The sequence below is a fragment of the Bos indicus genome, chromosome 11 (assembly GCF_029378745.1).
Source record: "Bos indicus isolate NIAB-ARS_2022 breed Sahiwal x Tharparkar chromosome 11, NIAB-ARS_B.indTharparkar_mat_pri_1.0, whole genome shotgun sequence".
NCBI classification, from domain to species: domain Eukaryota; kingdom Metazoa; phylum Chordata; class Mammalia; order Artiodactyla; family Bovidae; genus Bos; species Bos indicus.
In genome coordinates this window covers 14,472,814-14,489,956 of record NC_091770.1, presented here as the reverse complement: position 1 = coordinate 14,489,956, position 17,143 = coordinate 14,472,814, and the positions used below count along the sequence as shown (strand labels likewise).

The 17,143-nt window shown below is 33.3% G+C and overlaps 1 protein-coding gene across 4 annotated transcripts in view; it reads left to right on the top strand.

The window, feature by feature from the left end:
- Positions 1-16,799, top strand: part of MEMO1 (mediator of cell motility 1) — a 110,727-nt gene extending 93,928 nt beyond the window's left edge. For 3 of the 4 annotated variants that reach the window (XM_070798468.1, XM_070798471.1, XM_070798469.1), the window contains 3 exons: positions 3,527-3,603; positions 14,641-14,745; positions 16,127-16,799. In XM_070798468.1, the coding sequence (XP_070654569.1) occupies positions 3,527-3,603; positions 14,641-14,745; positions 16,127-16,258 (314 nt within the window). In that variant the 3' untranslated portion in view covers positions 16,259-16,799. The other variant, XM_070798470.1, reaches the window with a different exon arrangement.
- Positions 16,800-17,143: the final 344 nt, after the last annotated feature.

Below are 17,143 nucleotides of genomic sequence, written 5' to 3'. Positions count from 1 at the left end.
ATTAGTTGACTGTTGTGTGTTAAACAGACATCCCTGGAGCTTACTCTCCACACTCTGTGAATCCACTCATTAATCACCAGTCACCTTTGGAGATGGGAAAATTACTTACCTGTATTTCTTTTTCTCAGAAAGCGTGCTCTGGAATGGATTCACAAATGAGCTACCCTCCTTCCCTCAAAGAGTAAGGTTTCTGCTTTACAGGATTTTTTTCTTGGGTTATTTTTCCTCTCATCTTTTGAATTTGAAAAGAACTGAGGGAAGGCACCTGAAGAAACTACTGACATACTCACTAGGGGAGTTCCAAAGCTTGTGCTGCCCCTAGGGGCAGTGTCAATGGCTCTTAAAGCTAGAAAGCTCATACTTGGAGTTGAAACAGGGGCTCAAAGAATCCATTTTCCCAGTGTACCTTCTGAAAGGATAAGTTTCAGGTAAGTAATTTTCTCTTACTATGTGATATGCTTAATTCATACTTATATAAAAGTTCACACGTCCAGTTCTCCAGGCACATAGGCAACCGTATTTGTTCACTTTAGCTGCATAAGCTTTACTGAACGTTAGAAATACTGTGAAACAAAACTCATGAGGTACATGAAATCATAATATATTTTAAATGAGCAATATTTGAAGGTGCATCAATGAGCAGTGTATTGTATTAGTGTCGTTTCTTTTATTTCTTAGTAAATAAAATCTTGATAAACTTTATTTTTAATAATTGGAAGCAAAAAAATCTTTTGAATTCAAATTGCAAATGGTGTTTAAGTAAAGGTGTTATGTGTGTGTACTCATGTGCTTTCACATGTATATGCATACATACGTATGTACGTATTAATGCATTTAGGCTAGGACAATGGCAACTATTTACGTTAAATTTGATGCTTTCTCTAAGCGTGTTGACCAGAATGAATTACTGAAGTAATTTTGAAATGTTTGTAAAATTAAATTATCATGAGACAGTTTGAGCTGTTACAAGTAAGATACTTTTTTCAATGTAGTAGCTATAGAAGTGTGAATTTAGCTTCTTAACAGAAATTCTTTAGTGCTTATCAAATATTTCTATTCAGTTCTTCAGCTACTAATTTCGAGATGGCTACTAAAACATAGCAAAAAGTAGATAACAAAATATTAAAACATTTGCTTATTTATTTTCTTTGTATTTTGTCATTCTTACTAAATCACATGTTGATTTAGTATTTTAACTTATTTTAAACATTCTGTGCACTTCTGTCTACAGAAGCAGTTTTTAAGTGAATGTTACATTGAAAATGGTCCATATGAATAAGATAGCATTTTAAAATATAGTTACACTTTTGATGTATGATTAAGGCAGGTTTAACCAACTTCAGCAATTTGAAACAGCAGCTCTAAAATTGAAAATAAGTAGAAAAGACTTTTGAATAGCAAATGTCACAAAGTACACACATTTTTCTCTGCACTTGAGAGTGGCCATCTTGAGATAAGACAATTATGTCCCAGTAACAGGGATTATTGGCAACTAAAACTAACAGTTATTGTCAGAAGTAAGAAAAAGAGAATGTATTAGTATAAACTTGAAGCAGCTCAGGTTCAAAGAGTGGAGCAGGATACGTCATTCCACTTCTGCTGCATCTGGACACAGTCTTGCGACTGCCCAGTACACGTCCAGTTCTCCAGGCACATAGGCTAATTACAGTGACAGTGAGTTAGAATTTTCTTGTCCAGGATTGTTTATTTGATTGTTTATTCATTTCACAGACGATGTGAGGCAGCTTTATCTAAAGAACTTTGCAATAAAAGTCGAAATTTAGTACCAGTGAATTGAATCACTAAGTTATTACGATAGACTTTAGATTTGTCTTTGAACCTTCTGAGACCAGCCTGGCAAATAGGAAAAATAGGGTAAATTATGTAATGCATGTTAGATAGGAGTAAGTACATATAGTCTTTAAAGAAAAACAAAGCTGTACCTAACTCTAAGTTTTGAAGGAAATGTCTGATGAATTGTTTAATATAGAGATATTGAGTGATAGAGTTGTCACTGTTTAAGAATTTTTTTAGTTCAAGGACTGTAACAGATCTGATAGTTATAGCAACATACAGTAATTTCCAGTGTTTACCAGAAAAGGTTGTTAATATTCAAAATGCAGGTAATTGTCTCAGAAACCTATTGTTTGATTCTAGGATATCATGAATTGTAAGATGCAATATTGATTTAATAGTGGTGCTCGGTGGGGGAGTGGGGGGAAATAAGAATTGCCACATTGAGTAGTTATACGTGTCAATGTATGTGAAAAGTTAATATGTGAAAGCTAAGGAAATACGGTATATTGTAGAAAGGTGACTATCAGAGATGATCAGCATCAACAAGTTAATGAAATGTTAAAAATTGTGAAGTATGGTTTCTCTCAAAAAGGACATCCAAAGGGTTTTATAATTTTACATAGCTCGTGATCTGTAAGATGATATTTTTTAGTGAGATAAATAGAAAACTTAAAAATCATAATTATCCAGTCAAAGAAACCCATCTTCTCAGATGCGAGGATAATAATTGGCTATGTGAACTTTGCTGTAAAATTTCAGCACAAAGACGCATCGTATGTGTGTACACGATTAGTGTACTCTAATGCCTTCAGAATTGTACTTTGATGCATCTTTGAAAATAAGGAATATAAAAATATTGAGTTCTTGAAAATAAAGGCATTGCTGAAAAACAAGTTTTGATATATCTGAAATACAACACAATCAGTTGAATAATAATCTGTAATTAATTATGAATATGTTTAACTTTTGGCTTTTATATGAACATAGTAGGAAGCAAAATTCACTTCCTGAGCCTTTTGTTTCTCCCTTTTTAAACTTCTTCCATTTGCCCTCTCTGTTCTTTGGAGAATAACTAAACATTGACTGTTCTGTGCTTGTACCCTTACGGAGACTTCATTGTCAGAGTAGAACTTACTTGTTAAATTTATACTTTTGTGTATCCTACTTAAAGGCACTTGTATTAATCGTTTTCTAACATTTGCAACAGTGACATAAATTTTAAAAATTTAGATCATAAAAATTATACAAGCCACATATATCTCTGACTTACATTTTTTTTTTTTCTGTAGTAGAGATTAAATCTTTGCATTTGTACAACAAAAGCCAAGCTTTCGTTGGTTTGTTATATTGAGATAGTTTCCTTAAGCCAAATCTTCTTGAATCATGTTCTTTGGGTTTACTTTCCATTATAGACCGATATAATATGTTTTAACAATGCTTCTAACTTTTAAACTGTTTCTCCTTAGTCTTTTGTATTGCTTGTGACTTTAAGGTTTTACAGTTTGAAATAGTTTTTAACCTTGTAAAACACTGATGATATATCATTTCTTTATTACCTTCCCAAATATGCCTTTTATTTTTACATACAAGGGCTCTTGGGAATCATTCTCTCAGAGGCTTAAGCTGTGCTTTGCCTTCCGTGAGAACTGAAATTATTTGGTAAGCGCTTGCTTTCTTTTTAGCTTCTAATTTTTCCCTATTTTATTTTGTACATGATATTTGTTTCAAGGTCAAAGGTTCCGTTACAGTTACTATGATGAATCCCAGGGGGAGATTTATAGATCCATTGAACATCTAGATAAAATGGTAAGTCCTTCAGGTGTGGGATTTTACTGCTCTAAGATTTTTTTCTTTAATTTCAGATTAGTGACTCAAGACTTATTATGTTAAGGTATACAATGGGCTGATAATTCTTTCCCTATCTTTAAATGTGCAAAATATATATTGTAATCATGTGATATTGATTATAAAATAATCCCTGTTCTATTAGTAGAGATTTCCTTCATCTTAATTTTATTTGATTAATTAATTATGCTTTGAATAATTAGATACAAATTTTAGATACTATTTGGGGAATGTCTTGGTTTTAGGGACAATAGGATACTAATGCCACTACTTACTGTTAAGCAGAGACAATCATAGGAAATTCTAAGTTTATTTTATTACTTAATTCTATTTTTTGGCCATTTGGGTTTTCCTAAATGGAATTTGGATTTGTTTTAAATTAGAATTTTAAAACATTATTGTATTCTTTACTAGCCCAGGAATTCAGTAGATATTGATCCTGCAGTCAAAACTGCAGATATTGTCAAAATCTACAGTCAAAATATCCTGCGGATATTGAGTCAAAACCTCAAGTTTTCCTTGAAGTAGGGTGGTTAGAGTACTTGCTTTAATATTTAGTATTTAATATTTTAGATAATATTTAATGTTTTAGAGACATGCAGATCATTTTGGTATCGACTCATAATGGAATATTAAATCTAGCAAATATATCACTAATTTTCTCTGATCTTCAACAGATTGTTTCAGTTTTATAGTCCTCAATTTGTCATCTCTAAGATGAGAGACTTGGAGAGACTTAGTCTCTAAATTATCTTTAAACTCTTATCAACCTTTAACTCTGTAACCTGTAATCTGTTAAAATCAACTTGGCCAATTTGTGATAAGCTTTATGGGTATGTTTTAATATAAGAATATTTAGTCAAAGTAGAAATACATTTTAGTAAAGATTTTGGATCTGAAGCTATAAGTAGATTATATTGAGTAGTATTATTTTATTAAAAGCCAAATGGAATAAATGCAGTTACTCAGGAGATTTTATCATATTTAAATTTATCATGTTACTTTAAATCCGATTATGGCCTAATACTTTTGCCTTTGAAATTTTGTTTGAATTTTGATTCACTGACTTTTTTTTTTTGCCTTATTATATTGTCATGTTCGTCAATTAATTCTTTTCTGGCTACTATTCTAATCTTGCTATTCTGAGGTTTAGTTCTCAGTTGCCTCAGAAAACTTTTCTGGTTCTATGTCATTATTTTCTTCATAAAGCAAATGGTTATTGAGTGTTTACTGTATTCTAATACTGTATGAAGTATTGAAGATACTGAGAAGAGAAAGCATGATCTCTGATTTAATCGACCTTACAGTCTCATCATCCAGTAGACTTAGAAAAGAAGCCATTACAATATAGAGATGTAAGATGTTTAGGAGGCATTTTGGACACACCGGTCTCCATACCGTTCCCCAGTGATGCCATATATGTGCCCTAGCTTAGAGCTTGTGCCCTTTGCACTGGACTGTCTCACTTACTTTATGACTGCTCGGTTTCCACCCTTCCAGTGAGGCCTACTGGCACATCTTACACTCTGCCCTTTCAGCATCCACCGTCCACCTTACTTTTCCTCTAAGAAACTAAATATTTCACTTATTTTTTATGTAAGGATATATGTTTTCTTTACAAATGTATCCAAAGTGCTTAGACTAGCTGTTGAAACGTAGGTAGGGGCCCAGCAAATATTTTTCAAATGATTGAGTTGGTGAATATAATCTTTCTGTGTACATAATTAGATTAAACAAATACCCTAATTGTAATCTGAGAAAGAAATAAAAGGAAAAGTAATTTATAGTCAATTAATATATATTTGATAATGTTACATGCCCAGGTACCAGCTGTATTCGAGGAGACAGTGGAGTAGTTAGATACTTACAGAGTATCATTAATTCAACAGCTACACACAAACATCTATTTAAAGATGTTTATATTTGTGACTTACATTACCAAGTTACATGGGTGAGTGAATAATTCACCAATTCTAAAATGGTGAATAATTCATAGGAAAACTGTAAATTAAACAAAGTATAGTTTTCCCTCACTTTATATGATAGTTTGTTTCTGGGAAATCTATATTAAAATCATACAAAACATCTTTGTGTTTGTATGTAAAATGGTGTTAAGACTGTAGATAATTATAAGCAGGTTTTTCTCATATATGGACATGAAAGTGAAGTTGCTCAGTCGTCTTTGTGACCCCATGGACTGTAGCCTACCAGGCTCCTCCCTCCATGGGATTCTCCAGGCTGTGAAAGTGTTAAGGGATAAGAACAGTTCCTTGTGTGTGGGACTGTCCTGTATTGCAGGACAGTCAGCATCCCTGGTTGCCACCCACTAAATCCCCCAGTAGTATCTTCTAGTTATTGGCACAACCCAGAAATATGCCCTGGGTTGGGAAGATATCCTAAAATAAGAAATGGCAACCCACCCCAGTATTCTTGCCTGGAGAATTCCATGGACAGAGGAGCCTGGCGGGCTATAGGATTGTGAAGAGTTGGACATGATGGAGCATTTGAGCATCTAGAAATATGCCCACAATTTTCCACTAAGCCCCTGTGGTGAACAGTTATTTTAAGACCTTTCTATGATGTGCTCAATCATGTCTGACTCTTTGCAACCCTATGGACTGTAGCCTTCTAGGTTTCTCTGTCCATGATATTTTTCCAGGCAAGAATACTGGAGTGGGTTGCCATTTCCTCCTCAAGGGGATCTTCCCTTCCAGGGAAGATCTTCCCAACCCAGGGATCGAACCTGCATTGGCGGACGGATTCCTTACTACTGAGCGATCCGGGAATCCACCATTCTAAGACCTTTTGTTGTTCAGTTACTCAGTGTAAAACCTTACCCTGTTCTATTTTTATTCTTAGCACTTATTACTGTGTGACTTAATATTTGTTGATTTGTTGGTGAAAACCTCCTCTATTAGATTGTAAGCTTCATGAGATCAAGATCTTTATTTTGTATTGGGCTTTTTGTGGTACTCGGTATGTATATCTGTCAAATCAATGGCTGAGGGGATGAGAGAGAGTGAGCAATTAGGCTAGAGAATCTAGAACAGTCTGTTTAAAGGATATCAAATAGGAAAGTGATAGAAGAAGATTGTATGTGAATAGATCATATAGCTGTACTGCAGCAAATGGGTTGGACAGAGGCCGGAGGAGAAATGAATAGACTAGTTTGATAATCCAAGTGAGACATGGTAATTTGGTTGGGTTGATGATGGGGAAGAGAGGGACAGAGTGGATGTGTCCAGTATATTTTAGAGACAGACTGATGATAAAACTTGGAGGAGAAGGAAGTGTCAAGGGTAATTCCTTCCAGAAAATACAGCAAATTAGTGAATACAACACAAAAGAGGCAGACTCACAGATATAGGGAACAAACCAGTGGTTACCAGTGGGAGGAGGTGAGGGGCAACATAGGTCGGGGAGTGGGAGGTATAAACTGTAGGGTGTAAGATAGGCTTATAAGGATGTATTGTACAACGTGGGGGATAGAGTTAGTATTTTGTAATAATTGTATATGGAATGTAATTTATAAAAAAATCTTTTAAAAATTAAAAAAAAAGATGTTTCTTAATTATCTGGCTTATGCTGCTGGTTATGTCTTCGTTCTCTGCGCTTAGGTCATAATCACAAGATGATAAGACTAGTTTTTTTACAAGGGAGGGTGATCATAAATTCAAATATTAGGGATATGTTTTATTTGCTCTTACAAATAGCAAGGCATCCAAGTGGAGATATCAGGCAAGTAGGCATTTGGATTTTCTTTTCACCAATTATTTTTGAGTACATTTAAATTTAAAGTTCTAGGCACTGCTGAAAATAAGGCAACAAATAAGCTCACTTGATCTCACAGAAATTTTATTCTATCTGGAGGAGACACACACACACATATATATATATATATTTTTAAAGAGGGCAATGGCACCCCACTCCAGTACTCTTGCCTGGAAAATCCCATGGACAGAGGAGCCTGGTGGGCTGCAGTCCACGGGGTCGCAAAGAGTTGGACACCTGAGCGACTTCACTTTCACTTTTCACTTTCCTGCATTGGAGAAGGAAATGGCAACCCACTCCAGTGTTCTTGCCTGGAGAATCCCAGGGACAGGGGAGCCTGGTGGGCTGCCGTCTGTGGGGTCGCACAGAGTCGGACACAACTGAAGCGACTTAGCAGCAGCAGCAGCAAGGATATAGTATATGTTAGTTTCCAAAAGTGATGTGTGCTATGCAGAAAATATTAACAGGGTTTTGAAAAAGCGTATAATTCTAGGCTGCTTTAGATTGAATGCTTGGAAAAAGACTTCCTGAGGAAGAACATTAAATTGAGGTATAAATGATAAGAAGGAACAAACTCAGTAGATAAGAGGGAAGAAAACATTCTAGACAAAACTGTCTTATGATGGGAAGAGGCTAGTGTGTTAGAAGAAAGGGAAAAAGATCAGGGTTATAGGAGTATAGGAGATAGGGATAAGAATGATACAGCTCAGGTAAGAGAGGTGGGCCGGGAATCAGATAATGTAGGGGTTTAACTTCCAGGATAGAAAATTTATGTGAATACAATGGGAAGTGAAATGATGGAATAATAAAATAATTATTTTAAAGGTTGCTTTGTTGGTTGTATAGAGAATGGATTCTACAAAAGGATCAGGAGTAGTAACAGTGGGCATTGGCAGGAGTTGTGGGGAGAGATGCTAGTAATTTGAACCAGGGTGGTATTAGTGAAGATGGAAAGAAGTTCATAGATTTGAGTTCTTGTATTCCACAGGGCTTTGCTAATGGATTAACTGTATTGGTTTGGAGCTCAGAGAAGAGATCTGGAGTAAGTTTGGGAGTTCTCAACATGTAGTTGTTAATCAAAGCCAAGGCAGAGATGGGATTGTCTACTGTAGTAATTCCCAACCCCATCTTTACAACTGAAATCACTTGTGGAACTTTCTCAAAATAGACTTGCCCATACCTGCCCCTGGGGATCCCCTTTTAATAATATGGAGAGAGTCCAAACAACTGTATTCCAAAACCAGCTTTGAAGGTGAGTTGGAGCTAGCCTATTATGGACCCTGATCTGTTGAAAAAGAACAGAATTTCCTATTCATTTTCTTACCCTTTGTTTTCTGCTCAGCTACGTAATTTGTGGACTTTAATCAGAGAACATTTAATTTTGCAAATGTAAGAATTCATCAATCAGTGAGTTGATGCTTTTAGCACAAGGGAAATGTTTCCCCAAAACATTGGTTTACCTGGTGCTCTGAAGTTACTGAACATAATAGCATCATTTGGAATTTTTTAGAATAGAGGACATATTTAAGTAATATTATTGTTCTATGTGTATATTGTATATTACAAACATCTATACTTAACATTTCTTTTAGCCTGCCTTCTAACTTTGTTGATTTTTAGGTTATATTAAAAGGACTAGCTTTGTTTGTCTTTCTTGATGTGTATGATCAGTTGGATAACTAGACCCTGGTTTCTTACTTTGAGGAAGAGCAAGAAGAGTCACATTTACCCATAGGTTGATTCTTGTAACTTCTGAAATTTTTTGCCTCTTCTGCTCACTTCTTAGGCTTTGAAACTTTTACAAATTTTGGTTCAGCAGAACCAATAAGCTTTAGGTTGAATTCCAAATCTACCATACTTTACATATGCAAAATTATTGGAAGTTAGCTTTAAAATTTTTATTTAAATAGCCTGGAATATAATTTTGGAATAAATATTGAATATTTGCTTCATTTTAATATGCTTGAATTTAATAGTTGATATAACATTTGACTTGAACTTGATTTTTGTGGTCCATTTATTGAAACACTTATGTAATATATGTCTATATAATTTTCTTTTCTTTTTTTTTTTTATTGTATTAGTTTTGCCAAATATCGAAATGAATCTGCCACAAGTATACCTGTGTTCCCCATCCTGAACCCTCCTCCCTCCTCCCTCCGCATACCCTCCCTCTGGGTTGTCCCAGTGCACCAGCCCCAAGCATCCAGTATCGTGCATCAAACCTGGACTGGCGACTCGTTTCATACATGTTATTATATATGTTTCAATGCCATTCTCCCAAATCTCCCCACCCTCTCCCTCTCCCACAGAGTCCATAAGTAATATATGTCTATATAATTTTCAAAGGGCTCTTAAGTGTTTTGTTTTTTTTTTTATTAGCATGCTGTTAATTCAAGTTATAAATCCATTCTGGGAGTTAGAATAAATGGATTAAAATAACAAGAATGGTTAGCTGTATACATATACTCATGTATATATGATTTTATATATGTAAGTATATCTATACACTCAATATTATGCCAGCTCTTATGCAGTGTGTTTTCTTAATTGATTATGTGACCAAATGGTGAATATCCTACTGTATATTCCTTTTTATGAATATCATTTTATGTTGTAAAGTTTCTTTCATTTAAGAATTAATATCATAATTTCTATATATCAATCTTTTCAGAGGAGAATATAGTAGGATACTTCTATACAAGTATTGCAAAAATGTTAGCAATTCTGAATTGTAATTATACCTTTGGAAAGTTTGATAGAGTGAAAAGATTATTTTAAGTATAAAATTATAAAATTTTAGATTTTATTTTGAAACTTATGTTAAGTTTTGGTGCCTTTTTTGTTATCAGAAGAGTCTTTTTAAACATAGTTAATAAAATGTTAGAAAATAAAGTTTTTAGGCTCCAAAATCAAAAGAAAAATTGCTGATTTTTTGACGGGAGGAATTTTATGTCTAGCATTTGGATATCTTGAAAATTAATTATGTGAAGAAAACACATAAGGAAAGAAAAATATATAGGAAAACAAGCTGAATCTTTGAAATGTTGTAGTTTGGAGGAAAAAAGTAACTAGTTGTAAGAGATGTAGATTCTGAAAGCCTTACAATATTACTGACTACTGGCCATGTTTTTTGGTAATTAGTATGTTGCAATTTCAGTTTGTATAGTGACCAAAGTAGAGCACATTTTAAGATATTGATTTCTGTGAACCTTTTAGATAACATACTTGAAACAGCAGCCACATTTATACATATTTTATATATAGTTGATTGTAGGTTATTTTTCTGTACTGCTTTTGATGTAAACCAGTGTTTGCTTATGGCTAGTGGCATTTATGATTTGGCAGAGAGAATCTGAAAATGTCATTGTAGTCATCTTTTTAACTTCTTTTCCTTCCAGATTTATAATAGTCACTTTATTTACTTTGAACTTTAGCTGCTTCTCTTCCTGTTAATCTTTTGAAAGTGAAATCGTTCATATTTGTCTCCTCACACTTCTTTCTCTTGAACTTAGCCCGGTCGTTTCTTTAGTAGTTGCTACTAGTTTCATAGTATCTTCCTTAAGGTAGCTGTTTATTAGTACATTTGTTCTTAGCACTGCTATGTTTAGAGTGGTTTTTTCCCCATAAAATTTCTTTCATTATAAGATTTTATCTTGGTACCTCTTAAAGAAACTAGAATATTTCCTTTTCCTACCTCATCTTCCTAAATGTGTACCCATCTCTCCAACATAAATGTGTATCCTTATTTTAAAAAAGAAGGCCACAGTCTTAATGATATGATAATATAATTTTAGTTGTGTGTTAATAATTGAAAGATATGGTTCAGTTCTTATTTCTCAAAGACTTCTAAAAATGTTTTGCTACTCTTTTTGGTGTTTGTTTCTTTAGAGGGAGATTATTTCTAGGTAATAGTATTTAAAATTAAGTGAAATTTACGTAATATATTATATATAGGTAGACTTTTAAAACGGAGAAGGTGATAGCACCCCACTCCAGTACTCTTGCCTGGAAAGTCCCATGGACGGAGGAGCCTGGTAGGCTGCAGTCCATGGGGTCGCTAGCGTCGGACACGACTGAGCGACTTCACTTTCACTTTTCACTTTCATGCATTGGAGAAGGAGATGGCAACCCACTCCAGTGTTCTTGCCTGGAGAATCCCAGGGACCGGGAAGCCTGATGGGCTGCTGTCTACGGGGTCGCACAGAGTCGGACACGACTGAAGCGACTTAGCAGCAGCAGCAGCAGCAGACTTTTAAAAAGGGAAAATCTTTGTTATCTTATTAGAGTTCTGAATTTGCAGCTCTGCTAGGTGAACCGCCTGTTCAGTTTAGGATGACCAGGTAGGATTTGACATTACAAACTTTCACTTATTACTTGGAGAGTCAGCACAATGATAGATTCCCTTTGCTCTTCTTCCCTTCAAGGTAGGAAGTTAGCTTTCAGTCTGAGGATTTCTTGTCAAAGCTGCTAAATTCCTCAGAAACCCATATGGTCATTGTGATGGATAGGCAGTTGGATATAATGTCTTGTTGTATTTTAGAGCTGAATGGGTAGTGACCCACTTCATTGCTTCCTATTAGATTAAATTCATTAAGTTCTTAATCACATTAGATTAAGTTCAAATTCTCAATATACCAGGCCCTACCAAGCTTTCTATCACCTGGACATTAGATTTACTGATCATCTCTTCCAGTATTTTAAGAAATAGAAGAGTTCTTTAGGCATATTTGGGAAGCACTTTTATTTTTCATCTTTTTGGAATTTGGGCAGTAGCATCAAACTGGCATTTTTTTATCTTCTTTGAATTTTGGTCATAGTAGTTTCAGAATTGTTAGAATCAAAACATAAATATATATAAAAGCTTATTTGTCACTGTTCCATGTTAATTAATGGGTGTTCCATTTTGCAGTTTTACTAATCGTTTTTATTGTTTTTGCATACTTTATGAATTTTCTAGTTGGTGAGGTTCACTCATGAGAAATGCCTCAATTTTTCTCTCTATCCCTTATTTGTAAAAAGGCATACCTCTTAACTGTTGTATTTGTCAGAGAATTGAGTATAATAAAATTGATTCTTGCCCTGGTAGGTACATAACGCACTTCAGGGAATTAAAATTTTAAATTTAATCTCTTAACTTCCATTACCTCAATTTTTTGCTTTCTGTATTGTAATTTAACTATTGTATCTTCATTTTGAACACTTTATTTAGTAGTGTCTTCTTTACATTTATAATTTTATATTTTCTGTGTGAAGTTTCTTGGCCACTTACTTTGAATTCTTTGTCTTCTACAAATGTGATCATTAGTTTTCTCTTTGAATTATTCATGTTAATATATATAAATGTAATACATTTATTCACAGTGTGCTTTTGCGATTTTAATATTAAGGTACATATTGTACCTTTAATGTTACATAATGTATTACAAAGTGGAATTTGATTTAGGGTAAGCTGTCCTAGACTTCATCCAGGAGCTTTGAAAATTCTTTTATAAGATGTATAGCATTTGTAGCTATGTGCGAGTATTAAAGGTTTATTGATATTTCTCTTGCTATTCTGTATGAAGTAGAGTAAGTAAATGAGAAGGAGCCTAGGATTAGAAATTTAGAGACAAGTTTTTAACCTTTTTAATGTATAGTTTCTTCATCTTTAGGGAGTTAGACCTTGATTATTCATATTTATGGAAGAGATTTATAACTCCATCTCTGTATTATTATTTGCTGTAGAAACATATTGAGTGATTTTCTATGTACCAACATCATAATACTAATCATTTATCTTAGGTTTAACTTTTAAATTAGTTCATATGCCACCTAGTTGACAGGAGAAAACCAACTTAGCATTAAACACTGGTTTTGGATAAATTTGAGAGTGGCTAATTGATGTGCAAGAAGTTGGAAGTTGACCACACACATAGGCTTATCTTTCAGATATATTTGTAGAAAAATATGATAATGTTTATGAAAAACTTGGATATTCTGAAGAAAGATTCTTTATAAAATTAAATTTTGATTTAAATGTTGCCACTGCAGTATTTGTACTATGTCACTTGCTAACTGCTGTCATTTTCCAGATGAGTGTTCATTTGATTACTGTAGACGCTTTTACATTGTGCTTGTTAAAATATGTTGAAATACAATTAAAAAACACACAAATTATGTTTTTTAAAAAAAGACACAATTATGTCACTTGATTCATTAGTTAAACCACAATTTACATTTCTCTCAGAGGATATTAATCCACTTCATTGAACATAAGTATAAAGTATTTTATCTGGGTAAGAAAATAAGGTGACGTAGTTAGTGAATGGATGAGTTTAGAATCATTGGTTTATTTGCTTGATTCAGATGAGTTAAAGTTGCTCTATATCGATGTATTATGAACACATTTGAAGGCATTTGCAGAATACAGAATTAATTGTGTAATTGTGTAATCTCTGATTGGACATTTGTCCAAATCAGAGATCGTTTCTATAGTAGTCTAAAAAATTTTGACTCTCAGTTAAAATTTTGAAAACAAAACATTCTAGTTTAAAAGAGAGAGAACTTTTATTTTTTCAGCTTGTTTGTAAAGACTTATTTTGCTTAAGCTTATATCAGTCTGTTATGAGCTTTAAATTGATTAAAAATATATTAACTATTTTCTTAGTTTGTGGTGTCATTTATCACATACCTAAATAATTACTGATAATTAAAATGCCTTACACACTGTTGATATTTAAGTATATGTAATGGAAGTAGTAAAATTATAATCAGCTCTTGATTATGTCAGTGGTATGAGTAATATAATGGACATGAGAAAAATAACCATATATCAAATCTAATTTTAGATTTTGTATGAAAATGTTCATAATAGGTTTACTTGTATAAATCGTGTGTGTACACACACACATATGAAAAATGTAAAATCCTGAAATGTTTGAGGATTTGTGAGCTGAGTGACAACTGGGGAACGTGGTGTAGAAACATCCTAGGAGGTTAGAGAAAACTAAACTGGGGATTAAATGTTTTTGTTAATAAAATGTGTGTATTGTTGAGAGTTGACTATAATGAGATTACCTTGGATGAATGAGTGAAGTATCAACTTCACTAAGTAATGTGTTTTCTTTATTGGAAAATTATGATCATTAGCTTTAAGTAGCTGTTTTAAAATGTAATTAAATTTAATTAGGAAATAATAAGTTGTCCTATTTTCTTTTTCTTTCATTCTTTTTTTTTTTTTTTTAGGGTATGAGTATTATAGAACAATTAGATCCTGTATCTTTTAGCAATTACTTGAAGAAATACCATAATACTATATGTGGAAGACATCCCATTGGGGTGTTATTAAATGTGAGTATCCTTAGGAAGCCTTGTTTTGTTTTTTTTTTTTAAAGAAAACATTTAATCTTATTATGTTTTGGAATATCTTAATTGATACCATCTGTGACAGCTTATTAGCTTTAGTTTTAGGTATGTGTAGTAAATTTTCTTTCTAGTACCTTTAAGATAATTTAAATTTTATTGTTTTGGTAATTTAAGGTTATTTATCACTGTATGACTGGCCAAGACTTTCTTTTAAATACAGAGAGTTTTTTAGAGTTGAAACTCGTTTTTTCCTCTTGACTCTTAGCCAGTTCCAGTATGCTCTTTACAAATATAAACCAAAGTAAGCTTTCAAGAGATATGGTCTTACTAATTTGGGGGTTTTACTTAGTGTTCTTGACTCCATAAAAAATAAGTGGAAGATTCTGTGCCTGAGTTTTAGATATTGATAATTTAATAAAGCAAGGCAAATGGTATGTTTTTCTTCTTATAACAAAGACAATAATATTTCATTTAAAGACTGGTAAAGAGGCAGAAGTTTTTGATTAACTGGACTTTCTAAAGAGATAATAACATTAATTTTTTCCCTAATAAAACTAAAATTGGAAGAAAATGTGAGACTCAAAAAGAAGAAAATGTGTACTCAGGAATGGGAAGAGGAAGGAATAATGGGCTCATTGTTTGGAGAGGCAGAGAAATCATGGAATTGGTAATGTAGTCTAGAATAGTCTAGGGTAGGAACCTAAAGGTCTAGCATTACTGTGCTGTAATTTGAAAGATAGTACATTGTGGATTTTTAGGAAAGGTCTTCTCTTAAGCAGTATTGACTGTAAGAGTCTGTTAAGGGCTTAAATTGATCTCTGAAATTTAAACAAGACTAATCTATACTAATTTACTAAAGTTTGAATTGGATCAAATAAAACTTCACTAAGTAAAATTTTAGTAAAATAAATGATGAACCAATTTACAGTTAGATTAAATTCCTGGTATACCTCTTAGATTTGGTACTTAATTTATATACGTTTAAAATTTAATCAATGTCAGAGAAAGAAAACACTCCCAACATTTTAAGACGACAGTGGCCAAGGTTTGGTTTTGTGAATAGAGAGAAAGATACTATGCTTTAAAATTTTTTTATTTTTTAAGTGGCTTTATTAAATACAGGGAGAGATAGAGTGGAAGATGACTGATATTTATCAAGAAGCTAGATTAGGATTTGTTCTTTGAGAGAATGAAATAAAGAATTCTTTTTCCTATTTAATGTGAGGTGATGGGAAATCCAAGAAACGTGGAGTGGGAGGGATCTAGGCTTCGTTTGTGAAGTGAACAAAGTTAAGCTACCAGTGCGTTCAGAGAGTGCTCACTTTTTTTGTGATGTCTGTCATAACCAGTTTTTTTCTTTTCCTAGGCTATCACAGAGCTGCAGAAGAATGGAATGAATATGAGCTTTTCCTTTTTGAATTATGCCCAGTCCAGCCAGTGTAGAAACTGGCAAGACAGTTCAGTGAGTTATGCAGCTGGAGCACTCACGGTTCACTGAAGCTCTGAATCCTCAGGAATGCCATCTGCACATACTCATGCTCTGTCCAGGGTCCCAGCCTAACCCTTACCAAGATACTGGTCCTGGTTTGGGGGGATTCTGAAACCTCAAACTAACAGAACTTTCTTCTCTTCTTTTCTAGTAGGTGTAGTCCTTCCTTAATTTCAACTCATTAAAAAAAATGCTTTATAGTTTAGAGCAGTGGAAGGAACGCTGGCATCAAAATATTTTGATCAAAAAAAACAGGCAATGTAAAGGCACAGTTGTGGCAGTCAGTTTTTTGAAAGTAACTTGTAAAGCATTTACCATATCCTAATTTGCACTCTTTGCAGACTTGTGCACATATACTCTGCTTTCAGAATAGTTTTGCAAATTGTACACAAACAAACAAAAAGGGTGGAAGCTTTTTAATAAAGAAGTTGCATTTATAAATGATCTGTATTAGAATATAAAATTCTCCAGTTATAGTCAATTACTACCCATATTGTACAACAGATACCTTCTATTTTAGTTGCTAATAAAGGGCTACACAACTCAAAAATAGTCTGATTTAAACTTATTGCTCTGTGGTACATATGAAAATTGTTTTTTATTAGTTCCATTTCAGAATTTTTATGTTAAGAGTGGTAAACTTTAGTTCTTATGTAAAAGTATGTTAGGATGTATTTTTATATTTTACATATTTATGTGATTTTTTTTATCACAGATAATAGAGTCATATTTTAAAGTTAGTTTTTAAAATTACATACAGTTTGCCTTTTTATGTGTGACATCACTTTGTGTCATGACTATATTATAATACAATATAATTTCAAGATTGGTAAAGAACACAGATGTAGTTCTGTAATTCTCAGATAGTGTTTGATAGGCAGTAGTCTGCAAATG